Source organism: Etheostoma spectabile, chromosome 9, assembly GCF_008692095.1.
Source record: "Etheostoma spectabile isolate EspeVRDwgs_2016 chromosome 9, UIUC_Espe_1.0, whole genome shotgun sequence".
Lineage (NCBI taxonomy): Eukaryota > Metazoa > Chordata > Actinopteri > Perciformes > Percidae > Etheostoma > Etheostoma spectabile.
In genome coordinates this window covers 28,958,593-28,984,185 of record NC_045741.1, presented here as the reverse complement: position 1 = coordinate 28,984,185, position 25,593 = coordinate 28,958,593, and the positions used below count along the sequence as shown (strand labels likewise).

The 25,593-nt window shown below is 41.8% G+C and overlaps 2 protein-coding genes across 2 annotated transcripts in view; both read left to right on the top strand.

The window, feature by feature from the left end:
* impact (impact RWD domain protein) overlaps positions 1 to 15,355 on the top strand; it is a 21,692-nt gene extending 6,337 nt beyond the window's left edge. The window contains exons 5-11 of the mRNA XM_032526044.1: positions 273 to 358; positions 3,371 to 3,508; positions 4,671 to 4,765; positions 6,471 to 6,544; positions 7,527 to 7,617; positions 12,268 to 12,402; positions 15,060 to 15,355. Coding sequence (XP_032381935.1) covers positions 273 to 358; positions 3,371 to 3,508; positions 4,671 to 4,765; positions 6,471 to 6,544; positions 7,527 to 7,617; positions 12,268 to 12,402; positions 15,060 to 15,119 — 679 coding nt within the window. The 3' untranslated portion in view covers positions 15,120 to 15,355. The remainder of the gene's footprint in view (positions 1 to 272; positions 359 to 3,370; positions 3,509 to 4,670; positions 4,766 to 6,470; positions 6,545 to 7,526; positions 7,618 to 12,267; positions 12,403 to 15,059) is intronic.
* A 3,341-nt stretch (positions 15,356 to 18,696) lies between these two features.
* On the top strand, positions 18,697 to 24,622 carry LOC116695620 (histamine H3 receptor). Its single transcript, XM_032526021.1, has 3 exons — positions 18,697 to 19,372; positions 19,835 to 20,001; positions 22,765 to 24,622. Exons 1-3 carry the CDS (start codon positions 19,096 to 19,098, stop codon positions 23,620 to 23,622), a joined length of 1,302 nt encoding a protein of 433 aa, XP_032381912.1. The 5' UTR covers positions 18,697 to 19,095; the 3' UTR covers positions 23,623 to 24,622.
* The last annotated feature ends 971 nt before the right edge of the window (positions 24,623 to 25,593 follow it).

The following is a 25,593-nucleotide window of genomic DNA, read 5'->3' as shown; positions in this document are numbered from 1 at the left end:
CCCCCCTCAATGGAGTCTAGCGACTGGTAGAGGGGATGAAGCATCTATTTAGCCTGAAATGACAGCTGACAGCAACAATAAGTGGAACAGATTACAGAGATTGTGGCAAAATTGGGTTGGTTTAATAGAAAAAGTAAACCCCCACATTCAGCTGATGACAATGCAGCTGATTAGGTAGAGAGAAAGAGAGGGAGAGAGAAATGTGAAGCACGGTAATCTGGCCAAAAGGAACGTCCGCCTAGTTTCATTTCCATTTCTTTCCTTTTCTGCAGGGAGCATGTGGGGGAGAGCATCCTCTACCTGTGGGTGGAAAAAGTTCGGGAATTCCTCGTGGATAGATCCCTGAGCTCAGAAACAGGTGACGAATGAAATTCATTGCTTTAAGGGACACACTTTCTCAAGCAATTCATAATGACTTGAGATTACTCTTGATAGAAACTCATCAATTCAGTAGCGCTTACTTTAAATACAAACATTGTAGGAATTTGTTAGACGTCCCCCATAGTCACTGTTGCTACGCCTGTCTAAAGTTTCCACGTACAGTACGTTTCCATTGGGTGGTGACAGAGTTTAGTACTCAAGGATCTTCAAATTATACACTGGAGTGACCAAAACCAGGCTTCTCATTGGATGGTTTATGCTTGCTATAGAAAAAGATGCGTTGAGAAGTAACACATAAGAGCCAGCCTCACTTTTAAAATAGAAATTGATTTGAGATTAGATAAGATAGACTTCGAAATGTCAGTGTTACGGCAGCAGCAATATAAGACTCAAAGCACACATACAGAATATACAAGAAATGATGAATAGGATGGAATGCAAGAACATCCATACATCCATCCATCTTCATCCGCTTATCCGGTATCGGGTCGCGGGGGCAGCAGCTCCAGTAACATGCAAGAACAACTATTCAAAAAATAAAGATCTTTGCACACCTGCCGTTCCTGGTTTAAGAAGCGGAACGGTAGCTCGGACTGGACAATATTGTCTTTTTGTGGGGGGGGGGGACACAACATCCACACATGTTACCAGCTTGGCTTTGGTAAAGCCCACTGTTTCTCAGTAGGTCAATTATTTGATTATTAGTTTTTTTATACAGAAATAGTCATAGCAGAGGTTTCAGATGCATCTACTTCCGTACCCGACGCCTCGTCTAAATTTGGGTTCAATGTTCTGCTTAGATGTTCCTCAAATTACAACAACTATCTGATGCGGTCTAAGGCTGTGTTAAGATGAGCACAAAAGCCAGTCGGGGTGTTAAGGACCCCTTCTGTGGCTGGCTTTGAGTGACTGAATCAAATTAAGATTGGTATCTATGTAATGGCTTCTCCTCCCTTGGCAGAATCTTTCGAAGTATTAAAAAAAAGTTGAAGATTCAAGAAGTGCCACCGTGCCTTAGATTTTCTTTGGGAGGCTGGTCCGTCTCGATTATCCACAGCCGAGCCCAGCGGTGTTCGTTATGGAGGCCGACTCTGCCCTCTTTTGTGCAGCAAGCCTAAAAATAATTAATTTGTCGCTGCCATTGTTGTGCGTTATAAATTGTCCTGCATATCTGCGATTCATGTGGAAATAAGTAGAACTGGTCGAACCATTTAAGCTCAGAGGAGCGGGATTGACAGCTAATTCCCATTCAAATGACAGGGGGATTGGGGAGAGAGGGACAAAAGGGGGGGTGGGGGGGGGGGAGTGATGAGGCTAAAGATGCACAGTTCACAGAGAAGGGCATTTGAAAGAGGACATGAAAAGTAAGAGCAATAATGATAATAAAGTTTGGTTGAATGGGACCAAAGGATGGAAAACATCAGGGAGACTGAATGTTTGTTCATCTAAATATCAAGTCCCACTTTTGTGTGTGTGTGTGTGTGTGTGTGTGTGTGTGTGTGTGTGTGTGTGTGTGAGATGTGATCTTCACTTTTCTGGACTAATGTTTGGACAGTGACATTCAGAGAGACTTTAGTCAGGAAGTCAACCTGAAACATTAAAAGTGAGGGGGACATGTCCCCATCCCTAGTGGAAGTGATCACATCAAAGAATGTTACAGAGGGTGACGTCTTCCTTCATTTCCATGAACACTGTAGTTTATTTTGCGTCAGTCCTACATACGTCGTCTTTTTGTCTTAAATACCCTAAAAGCAACAAATGTGTATTAATCTACAACTGAAAATACTGAGGTGACATTGGCCGCAAATGTAAACCTGCATTCTATCTGATCTCCAGCAGGGGGAGACTCCTTAAACTTGCATTCTATCTGAAATCCAGCAGGGGGAGACTCCTTAAACCTGCATTCTATCTGATCTCCTGCAGGGGGAGACTCCTTAAACTTGCATTCTACCTGAATTCCTGCAGGGGGAGACTCCTTAAACCTGCATTCTATCTGATCTCCTGCAGGGGGAGACTCCTTAAACCTGCGTTCTACCTGTATTCCTGCAGGGGGCGACACATTCAGTAGCAATAGGAAGTCTGTAGAAATTCCAAACAAATTCAATGATCACAATTTCACCCTGTATTATTAAAAACCTTACTGCCCAGCTGTTGTAGGAAATTATTTAGCCTTTTTTGATGAAATAGGGAGCATTGGGCTTGGGACTGAGTACCACAGAAAAGGCTGTGGATGTTTGGGTATTTTCCACATGTTGGCATATTATTTGTTGACAATAACAAAAATTCAGAAAATCGCCAGCCTCATCTTTCTTTTTCTTTTATCTCAACTGATGTGATATTGGCCGCCAACCACCAATACGTTGGTGTTGGTATAGACAGGGTAACTAATGTGAAGGGAAAAAATACAATTCCTTTACATAGTGCAGGAAGATGCATGAGGACCCGATTACACAGTTTGTCCAGAGTCCACTTTAGTTTTAGCACATTTGTTCATGAGTGTCTCAACTGATTTTAAGTGGTGCTAATGCCTGTGTTTCCATAACAACAGAGCACTTCTTTACAACCATTATAATTATCTCTATTGGTTGTAAAAGCCTAGTGTCAGCCGTGCTCTAGTAATTGGTGTCCTCCATTATGATGGAGAACACCATTGTCTTGGTATCATAGGTCATGAAACCGTGTTCCAGTCCATGTTAAGGTTGTGTAATTGTCATTTAGTAAAATGTTGCTGATTAGCAGCCCCAGGGAATCAAAGGGGGCGCAGAATTTCCTGCAGATTTTAAACAAGGTAAACAAATTAAAATAAAACTGATCTCCACCCCAAACATTCAGCAAATTATCATTCTGGATTACGGCTAAAAACTGTAAAGAACAAACAAAAACAAGCTGCATAGTTTGTAGATAACTCATACATGTCCCGTGTTTGGGATTTTAAAAATAAAGCCAGCTTTTGGTTAACAAGACATCTTTCTTTCATGACCTGCTTCAGTGGATCAGCCAGAGAAGGTGAACATGACAGCTGAAGAGGAAGTGGAGGATGATGATGATGACGATGAAGACATACCAGACTTCAAGACTCTCCAGCTGAACACAGAACATACACATCTGTTCATGGATCATGCTAACGGTATACCGCTCAATAGAATTTGGTAAACGCTGTTGCATGCATTCAGTGGTGGAATGTAACTACAGGAAGTACATTTACGTAAGTACTGTACTTAAGCACACATTTGAGGTACTTTTCATGCTACTTACTTCTTCCACTCCGCCTCATTTCAGAGAGAAAAGTACTTTTTACACCGCTACTTTCATCTGACCTTAGTTACTAGCATAGACTGTTAATATCAACGGACAAAGCATCTGCAAATTTGTAAGTGCCTTAAAGCTGCATCCTACCTGAATTCCAGCAGGGGGAGACTCCTTAAACCTGCATTCCATCTGAATTCCAGCAGGGGGAGAAACCTTAAACCTGCATTATATCTGAAATCCAGCAGGGGGAGACTCCTTAAACCTGCATTCTATCTGAATTCCAACAGGGGGAGACTCCTTAAACCTGCATTTTGACTGAATTCCAGCAGGGGGCAACACATGTGGTACCAGAAGGAGGTCGGTTTCTGTAGAAGTCTGTGAGAAAGTGCCCCACTTCTCACTTGACAGAAACTATGCACTATAGCTTTAAGTATATTTTCCTGATCAAGCTTTTACTTAAAGATGCACTATGAGTTCTTGCAAATTCCCTTCTGTTGACGTTCCAAGTAAATTCAAAACAAAACGGAGCAAGCTTCCCCCTCCCCCCATGTTTCCGTAACTTCCATGACTAACTGACTAACTACATGTCACTAACCCCCACCCCTTCCCCAACCATCTTGTCTGTGATTGGCTGCAGTGGTTTGGTATATATTGGTGTCTATCCGGTGCCTCTTGTGTTTCTTTGACGTTTACGACCCCTGTGCTGTCTCCCAAGACCGGGCTTTTTCACAGTGTATTCACAGGGTGGGTGTGTGGGGGGGCAGCTAGCGGATCAAGCAGAGATGCCTATGATTTAAGACAAAAAATGAAATTGCGCTGAAACCATAGTGCCCCTTTTAAGTAACATTTTCAATGCGGGACTTTTACTTTTACTTTACTTTTTTGCAACGTGGTAGTAGTACTTTTACTTAAGTAAAGGATCTAAATACTTCTCCCACCACTGATTGCATTCAGTGGTCCGCATTAAACATAGCTTTTTTATGATTTTTTAAAACAAATAGATCTTTCTGAGGTATGATGTGTGACGTTTTGTGCCTTAGATGAAGAGTTACCTCCTATAAAACATGGAAGCGCCATCACAGACCGACGCAGTACCTTCCAGCCTCACCTAGCCCCTGTGGTGACTCCCGGACAGGTACAAAACATGAATGACATGTTATTATTTTTCACATTACCACAAACACAGGAAACAATGACATGAAAAAAATCTATGAATATTTCAATAGTAAAGATAAATGATTTCTTTTTTTCCCAAACCGTGGAGACAAAAGGCAACGACAACTCGTTGAGTTTCAGAAGGAATGACTTCATGAGGGTCTGGATGAGGAGAGGGAGATAAACGTGCTGATTTACGCGGCAGTTTCCTCAAGTGAAACATCATCTGGCTCGTTCCTGCTCGCTGAGCTCACTCTGAAGCTCTCCACCAATGAACCGACTCGTCATAACCCTCGTGTTGTCTTCCCACAAAAAATTGAAAATCAACACTTTTGTTGGCGCTTTTAGCGATGTTTTTAACTTTTTCTTATATTTTTGTCCCTTTTTTCAACACTTTTGACGCTTTCTTTCAATGTTTGTCACTTTTTGACGTTTTCAACACTACGTAACTAACATATTAACTTTATTTTCACAGTTATTTTTGGAACATATGGTCAATAACCCTCATTTATAGTAAATTATACCTAATGTTTGAGTTAGAAAAGCATAAATTAGGAATTATCTAGACTAAAATTAAAGGAGTGGATGTTGATGGCTAATCACAGACTGGAATATGTCAACTTTTACTCAATACTATTTCAAAACCACTTCAATTTGTTTTCAATGCTATCAATCAATGCTGTCAATTTGACCCATGGACAACATGTGGGTTAAAACCTGAGCTGCTTTAACAATAGGTTTTACACTTTTTCTTGGAATTCATGGTCAACAAACCTCATTTATATCAAATTATACATACATGTTTTGTTAAAAAGGCTGAAATTATGAATTATTATGACTAATAGTTAAGATCAGAGGATGTTGGGTGGATCACAGATGGGTAGATGTCAAAGTTTAGTCCGGATACTGTTTTGAATCCATAAAAAAAAAAAAGAACTACAAGTCTATAAGATAAAACTTCAATGAAAGTAATAATTAATTAGTTTGTATGGAATCATCCATGTTTTTTTGGGCAATTTGGTTGAAAGAAATCCAAATAAAACACTTTGAAACGGGTCAATTTCACCCGAGGACAACACAAGGGTTAAAAAAAGCGACAATAGCACGGAAAAAGTGACAAATCAGATAAAGCGACAAAAACATTGGAAAAGCACAAAAAAAAATTCATTTTCAGTTTTGACCTGGAAGGACAAGTTCATGGTTAACGGGAAGACAACACGAGGGTTAAATGATTAAATAAGGCATTGTGAAATAAATAAATTGACCAAAACAAATTATGAAATAATTTAAGGAACTATTAAAAAAAGATGTGATTGTCTTATTTTCTGTTTTATTGGCTTTCATTTTTATTTTCATCACATGCATTTTTGTTTCCAAAATTGGAAATAGAGTTTTCCCCGACCTCAGTTCTGTTTATAGGAAATGTGATTTTCCTTTCATAAACAGTTGACTAATGCTGCACGTGGACGTCATAGACGGCGTCATCTGCACAGACACCGCATCCCTTTCAAACTGGTTCGGTTTGGAACCCACTCCATTCCCCTGACATACATCCCCTCAGGGCTTTAAGCATGAAAGCAGTTTATGTTAAAGTAGAGTGCAGGATGAAATCCAGGAGAGAAAATGTAAAGGCATGTTAGGATTATGGCATGATGTTCATTGTTCCAACCTGTCCTGTGTTGCAGGTTAAAATGGTCTTGGGGAAGCTGTATGAGAACAAGAAGATTGCCAGTGCCACTCATAATATTTATGCATACAGGTCAGTAATGTCACATACAGTATATATTGTACAGCCTATGTATAAACAGTGTATACTAGTCCACACAACATCCCTGGATGGGAGAGAAACGTGCTCGGGTATATTGGTATATATTTCTACCAATCACAATGGTCTTAGTCGGCGCTGAGCTCCACACACTGCAAGCACGGCTCTTCGAAAATGGTCTTGGGAAGTTTCGGTGGAAGATTTGCACCCTTCAACAACACCACATACAATATTCCCACCAAACAGTAACGTGAGCTATTTAAATTAGCTTGATGCATGGTTGCACGTCGTTAGCTCTAACCAGTGGGTATTTTGTCCGCCAATCAGTCCAAAAACGGCCCAGTTAGAGAGTAAGTGCCGTAATCATATTCTTTGTAAATCTTGACAGTCATTCCCAGAACGAGCCAAGCAGGCCTGCCTTTCTGCACGATCCAAATCTCTTCAAAACTTTCCATTTTCAGCCTCTCACGTTGCATAGAAGAAACATTGCTCGAACACACGGGATTTTAAGAAAGCAGAAAGTGACGGATATCCAACTTCTGGTGACATCGGAACTAAATGACCCGTTAATGTACCCGTATAATGTATATATGACCTAACATCTGTCATAGTTTCATTAGGCAATTCATGGTAACAGTCCCAAGTGTGTCTCATTAGTGGAGAACTTGAGCTATGTGACTCAAGGTCGGTCTGTCTTCTTTAAAGGGCACATCACTGTGACTAGACGTGTGTGTGTGTGTGTGTCTGTGTGTGTTTGTGTGTTTTTTCCTCATGCATGCCCGTGTGTGCAGTTGCCTTGACTTGGTGGAGCTGCTGATGCACTGCCAGGGGTGGTCATTACTGTTGACATTCAAACCCCCAAAAAACGTTCCTTGGTGAAGAGACAGCCGGTGTCACGGCGTCATTTTCTGTCCAAAATGTCCCGAAGCTCTCCCGTCTAATGCCAAGCTGTCTGTCGGGATTCTGTCTGTTGCAGGATTTACCGCGAGGACAAGCACAGCTTCCTGCAGGACTGCGAAGACGACGGCGAGACGGCCGCGGGGGGGAGGTTGCTCCATTTGCTGCAGGTTAACGCAATTCAGCGAGAAAATACCTACCTCGAACCAACAGAACACGCACTAAGCTGCATGTTGCATTTGTCATAAAAGGAAAAACAAGAACATAATCCATGTTACGAGCACATTTTTAAATTTGCTGGCTGCGTCTGACTTTCTTTTGGCTTTTGTGTGCTTAAAGGCCGTCTGTTCTAAGCCACCTTATTCATTTTCACAGTCTGCACAGTGTGTCACCCGCTGTGGCTTTTAATCTGTCACTGTTATGAGTAAGGAGCTTACCACAGACTCCTGACAGCTTCCATCTCTTGTTTTCTGTGGGAGGTAACAGTACCTTCTCTGTCGTAAGCTTATGAAGACACGCTCCTCAATAAAAACGTAGTTATGTATGTGATATCAAACTATACATTGTACGGGAAAGATCAATGGGGTCACACTCATGTACAGTGGCTGGCATAGGTTTACACACCCATGCTAAAGTTGATTAAAAAGAGGAATAAAAAAACATCTTTTTGAAATTGACCTTATTGCCTTTTAATTCAAAAAAATTAGGAAAATTCAACCTTTTAAGGACACCAATTTTCTTTGTGAATGAATAATGTATTGTACATAAATAAATGTTCTTCCTTAAAATACGGGGGGCATAAGTATACACCCCCCTATGTTAAATTTCCATAGAGGCAGGCAGATTTTTATTATTAATTTAATGGATCAGGATACTATGCATCCTGATAAAGTTCCCTTGGCCTTTGGAATTAAAATTTGTAAAATACAGACAGAGCATGTTCATGCTAAGTGTTGTACGTTTTACAACATAAAAGTGAAAGTTTTTCAGATATTTGGAACAATTTACTGGTCTTAGGGCTTCTGCACACGGCCTGCGTGGCGTGAGCATGGCATACTGTCTAACCCCTCACTCTGTCTCCTCACTCTGTCCCCTCACTCTGTCCCCTCACTCTGTCCCCTCACTCGACCCTTTATCGACCTTTCTTGACCCCTCACGACCCATCATCGTCCCTCACTCTGTCCCCTCATCTGTCCCTCATCTGACCCTCACTCTGTCCTCCACTCTGACCCCTCACTGTCCCCTCACTCTGTCCCCTCACTCTTTCTGACCACTCTGCCCCTCACTCTGTCCCCTCACTCTGACCCCTCACTCTGACCCTTCACTCTGTCCCCTCACTCTGACCCCTCACTCTGTCCCCTCACTCTGTCCCCTCACTCTGACCCCTCACTCTGACCCTCACTCTGTCCCTCACTCTGTCCCTCCACTTGACCCCCACTCTGTCCCTCACTCTGTCCCCTCTGACCCCTCACTCTGACCCTTTACTCTGTCCTCACTGCACTCTACCACTCATCGTGCCCCACACTGTCCCCTCCTATGACCCTCACTCTGTCCCCTCACTCTGTCCCCTCACTCTGACCCCTACCAGATGCCCGTCCATACATACAATATTAAAAAACATAATGAAATAAAACTAAAATCAACAGGTTATTTCATTAACTTCTTTTAAGTGTTGATTTAATTGCCCTACATCACCATTGTGATCTCTAATAAAGTCAGAATTAGGATTTCATTCACTTTTCATTTAGGTACTTCTTGATACTAGTATAACCCGCATCGCTCACTTTTACATAATAGGTAAATTTCCACTCTGTCCCTCTCTTTAGAAATAGCCCACAATAGTATTTTCACACAATTATTTTTTTCATTTCACATATCAAAGAGGCACTTTGTTGCTGGCTGTGCGTGTGTGTGTGTGTGTGTGTGTCAGATGGCACTATGATACACACACGCACACACATCACACTGAAAATGTGCAATTGTCCACACACTTTTTTTGTCCAACGTAATGTTGAATGAAGGCCAGTGAAAGGTTTGTCACAAAACAAGTTTTCTGTCTTCACAGCTCACTGGAGACTTCGTTGCTTCTGTCATACTTGTTGGCAGTAGGTGCTGAGTCATGTCAGAGCTTCTCCAGATGATGTCCATGACTCATCACAAAGTTCATGCTCGCTGCGGCGGCACACTGTGACGCGCTCGAGATTGCATTGCGATGATTTACTCCTCTTCACAAAAAACACAACTAGTACTGCAGTTACCAAATGTGTAATAACTTTTAAAGTGTTCGCTTCCAGGCTCGCCCCCCCTCTGTCAAAGCCCAAAAAACCCAAGTGAACGCGCGATGAACACGCCTACCATCTACAATTATAATAATAATAATAATATGACCATAAACATAGAGCATGTGGCTTCTACAGTACTCATTTCTGAGATGACAGCAGCCCTTTAAGTGAGTGTGACCCTGTTAGGGAGATAAATAAATTCTTGTTGAAACTGATTAGCTACACATAATTTGGATATATCACGCCGTCTTAGATTAATATTCTGTGTTTCTTTCCATTCAGCCACTTATGAAACACATCCCTCTGCACAGATAGTCTCGGCTCTAATTTGCTTAAATTAAAAAACATTTGGATGAATAAAAAAAATGCAACACACTGATGTTAAAACATTGTGAATGCGTTTTTTTTAATTAAATTTCAATTTATTGCGACCAGGTTGAGCCAAAAAACCAAACACCAAGTGGAGCAGACTTTCTAATTTTACAGTTGAACATTACTAAAACGTGTTTCTGAAAACTTTTAAGGCAGAAACAAGCAATCCAGTAACATGATATGATTCATATTTGATCAGCGTGCCTAGTTTTACATTTTGATCGGAGTTCAGAGCAGCCGTTGACTCAACATCCCTGTTAGTGATGGCGTTGCATAGTCTGTCCACAGAAGGACGCTCTACAACGTCCCTGTAGTGATGGCGTTGCATAGTCTGTCCACCAGAGGACGCTCTACAACGTCCCGTTAGTGATGGGTTGCATGTCTGTCCCCAGAGGAACTCTACAACGTCCTGTTAGTGATGGCATGCATAGTCTGTCCACCAGAGGGCGCTATACGACGTCCCGGTTAGTGAGGGTGTTGCATATTCGTCACCAGAGGGACGCTCTACAGCGTCCCGTTGTTGATGGCGTTGTATTCTGTACCCCAGAGGACACTCTACAACGTCCTGTTAGTGAGGGGTTGCATATTCTGCCACCAGAGGACCGCTCTACAGGTCCCTGTTTGATGGCGTTGATAGTTGCCACCAAAAGAGCTCTCAACGTCCTGTTAGTGATGGTGTTGCATAGTCTGTCCCCAGAGGACGCTCTAAACGTCCCTGTTGGCAACATGATATATTTTTGTTAATGGGTTTTTGTTCCAAGGACTTTAAGTTTCCTATCATTATTTTAATCAGACCTTTAATATATTTTATGTTCTGTTGTGACAATACAACAAATTATCACCATATTGTTTTAGTGAGAACTCATAAGCAAACTACAAATAACTTTTAGGGAAATCTGTTTATGTTTTGAAAGACTTTTCTGGATTTTAGCTGATATATCGGCATATCGGTTTTTTAAATTCCAAATATTTGTATCAGAATCGGCCTTAAAAATCCTTTACCGGTCGGGCTCTGAGCCAGACCTGGGCCAGACCCTCCTCCAAAGCAAGACCAACCCCATGTGGACAAGTACACATGATCAGAAAAAAGACGTAGTATCAGGCCACTTCCTGCAGCTGATTGACCACCTGTAGCTGGAGCGATGGTATCAGATCCGCCGTCTTCCTGCTCATCCTTTTGAGCAACGCACTGATTAGTCTGCTACTTGTCACACTCTCAGCGTAGTAGGCAATTTACATGAAGAGCTTTCTCCTTAATCTATTCTTCTCTAATCTTCCTCTCCACAAGACTTTCTTCCCATTTCCTAATTTAGATTTGTGCTTTCTGAATGTGGAAGAGTGAGGTTACGAATAGAAAAAAAGGATTTGATTAATTGCGTTGGCAGGCAGATGTACATGAGATTTTTTGTATGAGTGTGTGGAGTCAAAGTCTCTTCGTTACGTTAAAGGGACAGTCTGACATATTGGGGACTTTGCTTATTTTCTATTTCTCGGGAGTTGTGATAAGATTAATGTCAATTTAATCTCTGTGTTCAGTTGAGAGAGAAAAACACTGAATCCTTTTAACACTTGATCTATTGTTAATATAAAAACAGGATGATTAGAGCAGCTTTATAGTTTTGATGGCTCCCCCTTTAACAGGTCTTTTATTGCTTATGTGGGTTCTAATTTTAACTAGTTATATCTTGCGTAAACAACGTTGGTTGATTACAATGGGAGTGCTGTAATTGAACCTTGAACCTTCCAGTCTTTGGGCTAAACATTTCCTGGAGGCAGTCAGCCAGCCAGAGACAGAGACACACACACAGACAGACAGAGACACACAGAGACAGACACACACAAAGACACAGTCGAACAGACAGACAGACACACACACACACACACACACACACACACATTTCATTTTCTCATCTTCTCATCTAACACTGTGGAAGATATCCCCACATTTTGGAGTGTCGAGCCATCGGTGTGCGAATGACAGCTGATGGCCTGAGCCAGATACACCTAATAAAGATTCCTCTGTATCGCATCTGGTGCCCAAAATCTGGCTGCTTGGAAATGGTTGCCAGGGAAGGATGTTGTGTAACAACTGATTTTGTTCTTCTCTTGCCAGCTTGCTCAAAATCCCACTCCTTTCACATTTAATGTGTTTGTCTCCCACCACAGATTCTGGACGTGCGTAATGTCATGGTGGTCGTGTCTCGGTGGTACGGAGGTATTTTGTTGGGTCCTGACCGTTTCAAACACATCAACAACTGTGCTCGCAACATCCTGGTGGAGCAAGGATACACTGCCTCCATGGTGAGACACTCTCTGGGCCTCTTACATATCACTCTGTCATCTTCCACTGACACATCATCAGTCAAGTTCTGACAATGCTGTCAGTTTTGTAATGCTGGGATACATCAGATATATGGTAGTTTAATTGACCTTTACACTGATATTCATCCAACTATCTGAAATAGATTTTGCGTTGTTGCCTTTTCGACAACCAAAGCAGAGTTTGAAGGGCAAGAGAGAAGACACTGTCAGACAGTATATAGTTACAGATTAAAGTGACACGTAGATTTATTATTATTCTGTGGAGTGTCTACTTGGCTTGCTATGTGTCTCCCCAGTAACTGTACTGTAGCTGTCACATTAGGGATATGGGTGCATTTGAAGTTTCTGGTTGTCACATGTTCTGGAGATCAAAGAGTCTCTCCTCTCTTTCACTAGTCCAAAGGTAGGTCCAATCGGCATTGAAGTGTTCTTTGTATTCTGCAAAGTTATTCCAATAAAAAAAAAAAACGTGATTCACCTCTGAGCTGCTGCATCCCATCACCTTACTGTCAAAGAATCCACACTTGATTCCACTTCCATCCTGACAGCAGGCTCAGTTCCCCTGTGGATGTCAAGTCTGGACTCTGTGACAACTAATTAGAGGCCACTGCCTGGGGGGAGGGACACAAAACCTCTGCTGAATAGCTTGTTTCCAGTTCATGAAGTGCTTTAAAAATGACCAGTAACTACAACATTTCCCTTGGTTTTAGCTGTCTATAGCTTTTTGATTGACAGGTCAAAAAGCAGTGCAATCATTGAGACCTGAAAAATACCTCCAATAGTGATTGAGAGCATGGAATTCCATGCTCTAGGGCTGATTTAAAATGGTAAAGACTACAGTAATGTTATGTTTAAAGTTAAGTAGGTTAAGTTGGGATCATGTGTTATTAGGGCTGCCCCCTTGGAAGTCCAAATATTCGAATCATCAGTTATTGATCCCTCAGTGAACTGAGATTCTTGAAGTCGAGCAGTCAGGTGTTTTTTGTTGTGGCTGTCAGTCAGTGTACTGCTACTTCTGGCATTTTGGCCCCCAGATGTAGCTTCAGAGCTCCTCGCTCCATGCTAACATTTGCTAATAAACACAAAAATACAACTGAGGCTGAAGGGAATGCCAATAGTTTTGCAGGTATTAGAACATGATCCGAAAGTATTAGACAAATTAAATTTTTTGACCAGAAGATGGATAAAAAGTGAGAAAATCCCCAAAGTTTTTATGATTTAGGATTTTTCTGAGGGAGACATTGATGTTTTAACCAAATCGATTGGCATCTATTAAACAGTTTTGGTGACATTTCACAAATGTGCTTGAGGAAAAGTCAGGAGATCTCTAAAGTCATAAGGAGTCATCCTCTGGGGACCGTGAACAAACGTTAATGGCAATGGTTGTATTTTCCAAGTTGTTTCGGAGGGAGGGGGCATCTGCTATGTTTTTATTGGACCATTTACAGTAGAAAGATGACGAATAATACAGGGAGAGAGAGGGGAACGGACATGCAACAAAAGTCCTCAGCGAGACACAATGGGGTGGCGTTGGGATTATTGGTCGGATATTAATCCTAAAATTGTTGAGATTTGACTCCCTAGACCAACACTGCTAGCTGGGCAAACAAAAATGACAAGAGATATCATGACAGTGAATAAAGTTGCCAAAACTCTTGGCAAGACCAAGCATGGACAGGAATTGTCATATAACATGTAGTGTATTTATAAACTTGTAAAAACTTGAATGCATTTTTTTTAAAAGAAAACTAAATAGGACCCAGAATTGACCCTTGAGGTACACCAATTTAATTTGTGAAGACATGTTGTTAATGGAAATCCAGAAATTCAGTTTGTGAATTTCCACCCCAGAGCCTACTCCTGACATATTGTTGATGTAAAATCTAAATTTGAAACGGGACACTGATTCTGGGGAAGAGAGAGTGAGAACAATGTGGGTTGAATGCAAAATTAGATCAAATCTCTGATACTGGGATAGGATTTAGGAGGAAGATAGACTTAAGAAAACAAGACCCGAACCACTAGTTTTACACCTCAGGACCTAACACGATGAAAGGTGCCAGTGCTGCAAGTTATTTTGCAGCATGCAAGCTGTTTCTTAAAAATAGTAACAAGGCTAATTCTTGTTGGCTACAGCGGAAGGGACACTCCAACCCTGAAGGCAAGGGACATTTTTAAATGGTAATTAAGACAACTGTTTGTGCGTGACTGGTTTACAGCCTTGTTACAAATGAAGTGGCAGCATGCATATTAAAATGTCACGTTATCACTCTGCTGTATAAAACCAATTATCATGTATGCAGACAGGCTGTAAACATGATAGGTTTACAGGTTGGCAGCATGAATTGCCACTGCATTCATTATTAAAGGGCGTTGTATAAGGGTACTTTAGAATGCAATGTTTGGCTTGGAGCAATTATTTGAATACATTACAACTGTTGGGTGCATGCCAATCATTACATTGTTATTTGCACATTTCAATAAGGTAGATAAACGCAGCAGGAGTCAAGTGTTTGTCATAAATGGAGCACTCAAATACTAAACATCAAAAAAGCTTTGGCACCATTAAGTGGAGATGCTTATGTAAGATAATTATTAGTCTGTTCATTTCCTAGCCCATTCCTCTTGTTTCACAGGATGAGGCCACCAAATCTGGAGCGAAGACCAAAAGGCCAAAAAGCAAGAAGACAAAATGAATTTCAGAAGACGGATAAAAGACTCATTCAAACACATTTTTATTGTCTTGTGAAAAGGTTGGTTTTAACATGTCTTAATAGAGACATTCAAAATCACACTGGTATTAAAATGTCTTTTAGCAATTTTGAATATTTCAGAATTGTTGTTTCAGCTAATCACTTTAACTACGGACTTTATGACTAAGAAGCCTTAAAATGAAATGTTTACAGTACAATATTAAAAAACATCAAACCATTAGATTTGTCTATCCATCTGTCACACACTAGGATTGTTGATCCACTATATTAGAAAACCGCATAATTATTACACTCTTAACTGAAAGGTTTTGTTCACTATTTTCAAAAGCAATGCTCCAGTCTTGATCATAATGTGTGAATACTTGTTCTTAAGTGCTAATTCAGCTTTCAGACAAATTGGCATGTGAATGAAATTCATACCCAATTCATTCAGCGCTTCCAAGAAATATGATCAGATATCACCATCCATCCATCCATCCATTCATCCATACATCCATCCATCTTAACGCAGTATCGGGTCGCTGGGGCAGCAGCTCCAGCAGGAGACCCCAAACTTCCCTTTCCCAAGCCACATCAACCAGCTCCGACTGGAGGATCCTGAGGCGTTCCCAGGCCAGGTTGGAGATAGTATCCCTCCACCTAGTCCTGGGGGGCCTCCTCCCAGCGGGACGTGCCTGGAACACCTCCCTAGGGAGGTGCCCAGGAGCCATCCTTACCAGGTGCCTGAACCACCTCAACTGGCTCCTTTCGACGCAAAGGAGCAGCGGCTCTCTCACACCCATAATTCACAAAACTCTCCAATGCAATTTACATCCACTTGAAGCCTGCTAAATATTCAACTTTTGGCAGGGGGGATTTTGCCTCACCTCTCCGTTTAGGTTTTCCTCAATCTCTGGTAAAACACAGTCTGCATATTAACCACTCCAGGGATGGCCTTAGGCACCAGAGGACTGTTTTCTAAAAATAACCCCGGCTCATGAGCACAGTTGGCAGTTTGGTTGTCGCCAGCACAACCCGATTGTGATGTTAAAAAAGTAGTTCTTTTATCTTTGTTCAGTTATCTTGAAGGAATAAAACTGATACCTGGATCCCATGACATTACATTTGAATGAGAACACAAGTACCACACAACAGGCTGAAAGTCCTGAAATGTCCTTCGTGTGTGTGTGTGTACAAAGCTGCCTGCTCATTTCAGCTGTTGAGAATAATTACAGATAATTAATTAACAGGCTTGTTTCAACCCGACAAGCTGTCATCAAATCACGCTGAACACATTATCTTAACCACTAATTATATTTTTTAGAGACTTGTGAAGAACTCATTGAGCTACATTAATACTCGAAGCCCTGAGGAGAATAATTAGCGTTTGTAGGCAATTTCAAATTTCATCCACACAGGAGAATATAGGAGAGCTTACTTAGTGGTCCCCTAATACTGTATCTGAAGCTCTTTATTATAGACCTAGTGGTCCCCTAATTGTATCTGAAGTCTCTTTTATATAGACCTTAGTGGTCCCCTAATACTGTATCTGAAGTCTCTTTTATATAGACCTTAGTAGTCCCTAATACTGTATCTGAAGTTTCTTTATTATAGACCTTAGGGTCCCTAATACTGTATCGAGTCTCTTTTTATAGACCTTAGTGGTCCCCTAATACTGTATCGAAGTCTCTTTTATATAGACCTTAGTGGTCCCAATACTGTATCTGAAGTCTCTTTTAATAGACCTTAGTGGTCCCTAATACTGTATCTGAAGTCTCTTTTATATAGACCTAGTGGTCCCATAATACTGTATCTGAAGTCTCTTTTATATGACCTTAGTTCCTAAATACTGTATCTGAAGTCTTTTATATAGCCTTAGTGGTCCCCTAATACTGTATCTGAAGTTTTTTATATAGGCCTTAGTGGTCCCTAAACTGTATGAAGTCTCTTTTATATAGGCCTTAGTTCCTAATACTGTATCTGAAGTCTCTTTTATTAGGCCTTAGTGGCCTCTATACTCTATCTCAAGTCTCTTTCCCAAAATTCAGCCTTGGTGCAGAATTACAGCCACTAGAGCAACCCACAAAGAGCTTCCTTAGGAGTGCCATTTGTTTCTGTGGCTTTAAATTCTAGTGAGGAGGAGAGAGGGAGGCAAGGTGGTGGGTGGGAGTGTGGCTTTGATCAACTGCCATGCTTTGCTTGTTTGAAAGCCGTGATGGTTCTCTCTCATGGGTGGGCAAAGCAGAGAATGGGGAGGTAGCCTTGCCCCTTATGATGTCATAAAGAGTAGATTCCAGATCGGCCCATCTGAGCTTTCATTTTCTCAAAGGCAGTTCAGGATACCCAGGGCTCGGTTTACACCTATCACCATTTCTAGACATGGGGGACCATAGGCAGGCTGGAGGAACACATTCATTTTCAAAAACCTTATAAAGGGACATTTTCATGCCATGGGACCTTTAAAGCATACAAGTTATATACAGATATATAGATATAGATATATATGTATATATATATATACAAATATGTGTATCATCAAATTTCCTTTAACTATGTAAATACCGCATATATCCACACACCTTATATTTCTTTATTTTTATTTTTACTACTCATATTTATATAATCTTGCAACTGTAACACAAAATTTCCCTTCGGAGATCAAAGTATTTCTGATTCTGATTCTGATATATAGTATATGGAAATCCTGGAGCTTTCTCAGTGGGTATACTGTGTGTACCTGCATATCACGGCTACTACACCACTGAATAACAGTGATTTAACCTTGGGGGGGGGGGGGGGGGGGGGATAAGGATGGTAATTTGTGGTGTATTCTGTCCTTGTAAAGTGGACATTGACCTTTAAATGGCTTGAATCACTTCACTGCTGAACTTGATGTTTAGTGTAAATATGGAGCTGACCCATGCTGACCAGCTGACTGTCTCCTGGCTGCAGTCCACATGATTTCATCTCAGTCTGCTTCATACGTCTGGACCACAGACAGTCAAAGGACTGGACAGATTACAGCGTTTCATTTCAATCTGCAGTCTTTGTTCAATTGCTGCCATTGATTTCGTAAGAAAACCAATGTTGTCAAGCAACACTGTGCGTGCAGAAAACCCCGAGTAAGACCGGACTTTGTATTGCCTCCAAAATAAAATATGCCTCTTTTTGTGATTTTACGGTTTATTTGGGTGGTTTTCATTTGGTAAACAACTGACACATTACACCTGCACAGGTGCTTATAGACATTTCAATTGTCTTCTTTTTTTTTCTTTTTTAATTTTGGCTGCTCTTAAGGCTACATGTTGGCTTTAAATATTACGTGTTGGAAGTAATGTGTTAGTAATTGAACACATTCAAATGGCCTCGGAAATGCGCAGGATATTTACATCCGACCTTCCCAAAATCGTTAGGTTTTAAATTACTTTCTTAAATTTTATTTATATAGCCTACATATTTCATTTTTCAAGTAAAATTATAATGTTCCCTGGATGGAAATGGAAATTTTCGTTGTATGATGTAGGATGCCGAATGTAAAGGAAAGAAAAGAAGAAAAAAGTCGTCGCCTTAAGACATTTATTTTGAAAAATATCAGCGGAAATAGTAAATATTTTCTATTCTGGCAGTCTTGACATTGGTGACAAAATCAACTGTGCGCTCCGCTGTAGCGCACATCGGGCAGCCAGCACTGTTAATTTAACGGCTGATCAGAGAGAGAGAGAGAGAGACAGAGAGAGAGATAGACAGAGACAGAGAGAGAGAGAAATCACCCACAGGACCTACAATAACATCATTAAAAAAATAAGCTTTCAATTCAACTTGTGTCTCTCCCAACCCCAGAACTATTCCGGAGAAATGGAAGATTTGGGGAAAGTATTTTCCTTTAACCACAGGTCTCCAGACATTTTGGACTCCTGCGTAAAGTGGAGCAGATCGTTGGCTCGCGTAATTGGATGTGTTCGTTGTTCCTGCGCGTGAAATGAAAAAGGTCTGCAATGATTTTGGCTTTCTATTAACTATGGGCGCGCATATTCTGGAGTCCAACTCCAGCGGCAACCTGACTCCTGCGGTGTACGAGGCCGGGACCGTCCTCCCCGGACACCTGGCGGTCATCTTATCGGTCCTCATGGTGACTCTGGTTGTCGTCGTGGTGGCAGGAAACGCGCTGGTCATCATGGCTTTTATTGTGGACAAAAGTCTGAGAACTCAAAGCAACTACTTCTTTCTGAACCTTGCCATATCTGATTTTCTCGTGGGTGAGTCGGTGCCTCCTCTTCTTCTTTGTGTCTCCTCTGGCTGTCTCTTCTCCAAATGGAAAAACACTATTTGTTGTCTACACACCCAAACACATCACAATCTCCCCTTAGTATTACAAAAAACACACTCACAGTATCATTGATGAGTTCTCAGTGATCTTGCAGTCCTTTTTGCTTAATTGATGTGCAAATTGTTATTTGCAGCATCCCTCTAATTTATCTTAGTAAGGCATTCACATCTCTTATTGTTATTGTGCTGCTTATTTCTGCAGCATTGTACATTATATCCATTTATTTAATGAGACAACCAATAGGCTGCTCCTGTTTCTAAAATGTCTTTCACCTCTGTCATTTTTTTTTTGTCACATGTAATGACCCTCACACCCAGGCTGTCTGGAGAGGTTAATACAGTTTTGGTTTGGGTGGGGGATTGAATCGTTATGCAGTGTGTGTCTGTTCCAGGTGCCTTCTGCATCCCGGTGTACATCCCGTACAACCTGACGGGCCGCTGGATGCTGGGTAAGGGGCTCTGCAAGCTGTGGCTGGTGATGGACTACCTGCTCTGCACCGCCTCAGTCTTCAACATTGTCCTCATTAGTTATGATCGCTTCCTGTCAGTCACGAGAGCAGTAAGTACACAAACACATACACATACACATACACACACACACACACACACACACACACACACACACACACACACACACGTTAATAGGTTACAGGTGCTCTAAGCAATGTTGGGTGACGTTACTTCTTGTTGAAGTGGTTTTGAACAAAACGAGACTAGCTTGTCCCTCCCTCCTCCTCATCCCGTCCCCTCCCCCTCCCTTCTGTGCTTCCACGCACTACCCCCCCCCCAAATCCGTCTTGTCGGTTATTGGCTGGAACACTGTTTGTGTAGGCATCGTGGTGCAGGTTGGCACAGTTTGTTTCTGTTGCTGTTTGTAGACCCTGAGCTGTCTACACAGACCATATTTTTTTATAGTGTGTTCTGGGGACAGGCAGCTAGCAGATAGTGAGAAGATTATTTACAGTGTGTTCTAGGGACAGGCAGCTAGCAGATAGTGAGGATATGTTTTTTTACAGTGTGTTCAGGGGACAGCAGCTAGCAGATTTTGAGGATATGTTTTTTGCAGTAGTTCAGGGGACAGGCAGCTTGCAGATAGTGAGGAGATTTTTTTTACAGTGTGTTCTGGGGACAGGCCGATAGTGAGGAGATGTTTTTTTACAGTGTGTTCAGGGGACAGGCAGCTAGCAGATAGTGAGGAATGTTTTTGCAGTGTGTTCTGGGGACAGGCAGCTAGCAGATAGTGAGGTGTTTTTTACAGTGTGTTTTGGGGACAGGCAGCTAGCAGATAGTGAGCTAATGTTTTTTACAGTGTGTTCAGGGGACAGGCAGATAGTGAGGAGATGTTCGCTGTATGTGACAGCAAATGTAGCGTAAAACACGCATGACATCACTCAGAGCCCCGTTAATCTAGTAAGTGAATATTTTGGACTCAGCAGTCCAGGGTAAATATTTAGTACAGTAATGTATGTAAAGGGGAATTCGTTTTACACAGGTCAGTCAATAAAACGTTTTATAATGTCTTCTGTTGCTCTGGAGTTGCTTATTTAACGCTAGAAAACATGATACAGTGACATCAGGGCCATCGTCATCATTGGTGGAGGTGTGAGGTTTGGACGGAGAGGGCATTTAGGAAACAGTAAGGGTCTGAGGAATGCTTTTTTTGTTGCATCATGGAAAAATGTTTTGGAGCTTGAATCATACTTGAGACTAAAATTCAGGATCTTTCTCCCTTTGCTGCTTCAATTTTGTCCATTCCCTCTTTTTTCATCCGTCTGTTGTGAGTTTTCCCAACTACACAGAAGTGCCAGGCGGCCTCTTTAGATCAGGGTTTTAACCAGAACAAAAAGTAGCAGATACTTATTGCCCCTAATTGGAGTAAAACCTGAATAATTTTCAGTTGATGTTTTTAACACAGGGCCCTACTCATTAGTATGATAAGTATTAGTCATTAATTATAAAAAAAACTTACTCTAAAGATAAAATCACCCAGTCAATGTCTATTTGGGCTCAACTGGCATAAAACTGAAATATTTCAGTTGACTTTTTAAAGGTGCCCTGCCACACGTATTTCAGTACTCTGTGGTAATACATGAAGTTCTACCATGGACTCTGTAACGTTTTTTTTGTACCTCGGTTACCGTGGTTACCTTGTTTCAAGCCATTCTAGCGTGGTATAGAAAGCCAGCAGGAAGACTCAGCTCCATTTGGGCCAGTTCTCATTAATATTCAACCAGCTAAGCTGTTTGACTCTGATTGGCTAACAGCCAATGAGAGCCTGGCTATCAGCTCATGAATAATAATGAGCTCAGGCAACATGACATCAGAATGACCAGCCGTTGTGATTGGCCTGATTTCTCCTCTTATTTCTATCCAGTGGCTAGAGCTGACAGAGGAGATAGCAGTTCATCTTCACATTCACAACATAACATAAATACATATGGACCTGACATATTTCAAAAAACGCAAGTAAAAACGTTTTTGTGTGGCAGGGCACCTTTAAATAACTAGACTTGTCAGATGCTACATTTACAAAAAAAAACAACTGTATTTAGCTGCTAACCAAGAGGTGTAAGACATCTTTGCTTGTGACAGCTTTTATCTTTTTTAATTTGAGGGTTTGATCTCAGCAGCTTAGAATGGCATTTTATTTATTTATGTAGGCATTAATTCTCAATCCGTAGAGAGCAGCATTATTCGTAATTTACAATGGAAATGGGGAGTCTTGTGCTTTTTGAAATGAACCCTCAATAGCAGGGCCAGAATCATTTATTAGCATCTTGAAGGGGCTCCGTTTCAGTATTTATTGATTCTGAGAAGTGGATTTGTTTAAGTTGCTCTTTAAGTTAGGTGACAGCAGCTGTGGCAGAGAGAGAGAGAATACATGGTTTTAAGTTGTTGTTTTTTTAATACACAAATTAAAAAAAAGAGCGGGAATGCTAAATAGAAGCCCTGCTTAACAAAAGAGTTTAGTCTGAAAGGAGGTGAAGTGAAAATGGAGCGAGTGTGAAGGCAAATCAGCGGAAGCTAATATCGGGGGAGGAGTGGATCGGGAGAAGCCAGATGTCTCTTTCATACTCCCCTTTAGTTCCCCTCCTGTCTTTGGCTTCAGTGAGTCATCGCCCAATGAGAGCCTCGCGAGTGGGTTTTTATTTACAGCATCTCATAATACAAACTGGGCTTTCTTTTCTAACAAGGCATCCAAAGCAGAACAAGTGCTTTTGTTAATTCGTTAACAGCTGTGGAATGTAACAAGTAGTGTTAATTGTGCGGCAGATTTGAGTCATTGCTGAGTCACCACTTGTGTCTTTCTCTTTTGACACAGGTTAAATACAGAGCGCAGCGGAACATGACCCGCCAGGCTGTGTTGAAGATGGTGGCGGTGTGGGTGTTGGCCTTCCTCCTTTACGGCCCCGCCATCATCTTCTGGGAGACGATCGTCGGCGAGAGCGTCGTCCCGGGTCACGAGTGCTACGCCGAGTTTTACTTCACCTGGTACTTCCTGCTCAGCGCGTCCACCTTTGAGTTCTTCACGCCGTTTGTGTCCGTGGCGTTCTTCAACCTGAGCATCTACCTGAACATCCACCGCAGGACCAAGGACGACGGCGGCGCCTGCGCCGAGGACGACGCCAAGACGCAGAGGATCGGTAAGAAGCTGAGGGACGGAGCAGCCTGGTCCGTGTTCTTCGTGAAGACTCGGAAGGTGTCTTCTAGCGAGCCTACTGCTATCTCGGCGGTTATCGAGGACGACAACGTCCTCTCCCCGTCTTCCTGCATGGACCCCAACAGTCAGGTATTCACGCAGAGGGATAAGTTCTCTCCAGAAAGAAAAAACTCCAGGTTGTTTCAGCACACGGCCTCGTGCATGGGGCCTGGCCGTAGGAAACAGAGGTCTCGCCTGACTCGAGACAAAAAGATTGCCAAATCTTTGGCCATAATTGTCTGCATCTTTGGGATTTGCTGGGCTCCATACACTCTGCTAATGATTATCCGCGCCGCCTGTAGCGGTGAGTGCGTGGCGAACTACTGGTACGACATCACGTTCTGGCTTCTGTGGCTGAACTCGGCCATCAACCCGTTCCTTTACCCGCTGTGCCACAGCAGCTTTCGAAGGGCTTTCTCAAAGATACTGTGTCCGAAAAGACAATCAGTCCAGCCTCAGATTGAGGCTCAGTCTTGTTAGATGAACTCAATTGTACTTCCATGCTTTTATGAAGGCAGTAACCATTGTTGGTCAAAACACTGTAAAAATCCATACACTGTTCTTCCATCATACAAGAAAAAGAAAATAAAAGAATCCAGTTTTCTAGAATAAGAAATGTTTGCGAGGATTGTCACAGCATATCTGACAGCAATATGACATTTCAACACAGCCATGAAAGGTGCGAGAGGACAAACTGCAGTTATAATGTCCACAGACAGACAATCTCTGGAAGTAGGACAGGACGAAGGGACGTGCTTAAAGCTTTATCACCACTTCTTTACGTCCTCAATGCTTGGAAATGATGACTTGAGCCAGATCGTGGGTGATGATAAGTTAGTCTGACATTTAAGGGAGAAATACAGCACCGCTAAGTTGTTAAATTATGGTCTGTCTGCTTGAAAAGCACAGGGTAAGGAGACCGCAGCTTCAGATAACATCTCGTTCTTCACAGCAGCGCTGTGAGGAGAAAGAGAAAACCTTTGACGCGTGTTTAGATCAAATGGAGGATGTTATGGTATTTTGTTTTTTAGATTATTTTTTGGGGGGATTTTAGTCCTTCCCTATTTTGATAGGACAGCAGAAAACATGGGGTGGAATGACATGCAGCAAAGGGAAGTAAACCTCTATTTAATGGGCGTCCACTCTACCAACTAAGCCATCCGGGCGCCCAGGATGTTATTAAGTTTCATAATCTCTCTGAAATCCTGGCCTTTTACATAGGTCTTCAAGAAGATGCTTTGCAAATTCAAGCTTTTTAACATGCAGCAAGAGGATGACAGATATGGAGTCCTCACATTTCAAAGCACCTGAAGAGAAAAGATGTACCTGTGTTTGTTTACTGTGGTTTGTCAGTGATGTTTTATTTCATTTGATCTGAAAAGTGGGCCAGGGTCACGGGGAATCAGCTGTTATCTGCCAACACTGAATCTGCACTTGATTGTAATGAGGTGTTCTTGTTGATGTTAAAACATGTACAGCATAAAAAACAAAAAAAATAGAACCTTTTGTACAATTTTAGGCTTGTTGGAGATGAACTGCGCCTCGCCTGTGAAGTGGACGAGAGCAGGCGGCAGCAGCCGGGGGCGGGGGGTTAAAATCCGCTCTCCAGCTGGACAGTTTGCAGCCGTTTCCTGCAGCCTTCAGGCTGGACAGGAAGTGACAGAAACACTGTGGTCCGATTCTGATTTAATAAAATGTTATCAGACCCATAGATCAGCTTGTACACAGTCTCCAGTTTTAATTATGATAAAGTAGCTGTCGACATGCTCTACCTGTAATACATTGCCGATGTTAATTAACAACAAACTGTATATGATCTGTAATCTGAACAGATTTATTCTCTCTGACGTCTTAACGTCACTATCAACCACATGTGTTCTGTACAGAACAAGCCTTTAAATCAGACTAATAGCAGTTAAAATCCCTCTGATTCGAAAACAGTAAAAGTTTATACAACACGTCATTATGTTGAGTCGATTCTGAACCAATCAGCTCAGATCAGCTGAGAGGCCTGCGTTTCCCAGCATGCTATGGGTGCGCCTGGGTCTAAAGCAACTGCGCTGCCTGCGTCTTTAACCTGCTGCCGCCTTGATCTCGAGAGGTCATCGTTGTTCACGTGTGCATGACGTCAAAGCAAGTCGGACTCAAGTCGGACACAAATGTACCCAGCATGCATTGGGCGGCGATCGATTCTGCGCAGAACGGGTTCATCTCGAACGAGCCTATCTTCTATGCCAAGCTAGATTGTGTTCTTTAACCCTCCTGTTGTCCTCGGGTCAAATTGACCCGTTTACAAAAACTTTCTATACCAGAACTATGACAAAAAATGTTGAAAAAAAAATCCACAAAAACATTCTTTTTTTAAACGCTCAAAAACCGACCAACAAAAATCGATAATAAAAAAATTGGAAAAGGCGACAAAAGAATTGTTAAAAATTGTCTAAAACATAG

What these genes read in the sequence shown, in the direction of transcription:
- LOC116695620 (XM_032526021.1), top strand. Translation starts at nt 19,096, where the DNA reads ATGAAAAAGGTCTGCAATGATTTTGGCTTTCTATTAACTATGGGCGCG. An exon ending in CATATCTGATTTTCTCGTGG is followed by an intron (nt 19,373 to 19,834) that starts GTGAGTCGGTGC and finishes TGTCTGTTCCAG; the next exon opens with GTGCCTTCTGCATCCCGGTG. An exon ending in TCCTGTCAGTCACGAGAGCA is followed by an intron (nt 20,002 to 22,764) that starts GTAAGTACACAA and finishes CTTTTGACACAG; the next exon opens with GTTAAATACAGAGCGCAGCG.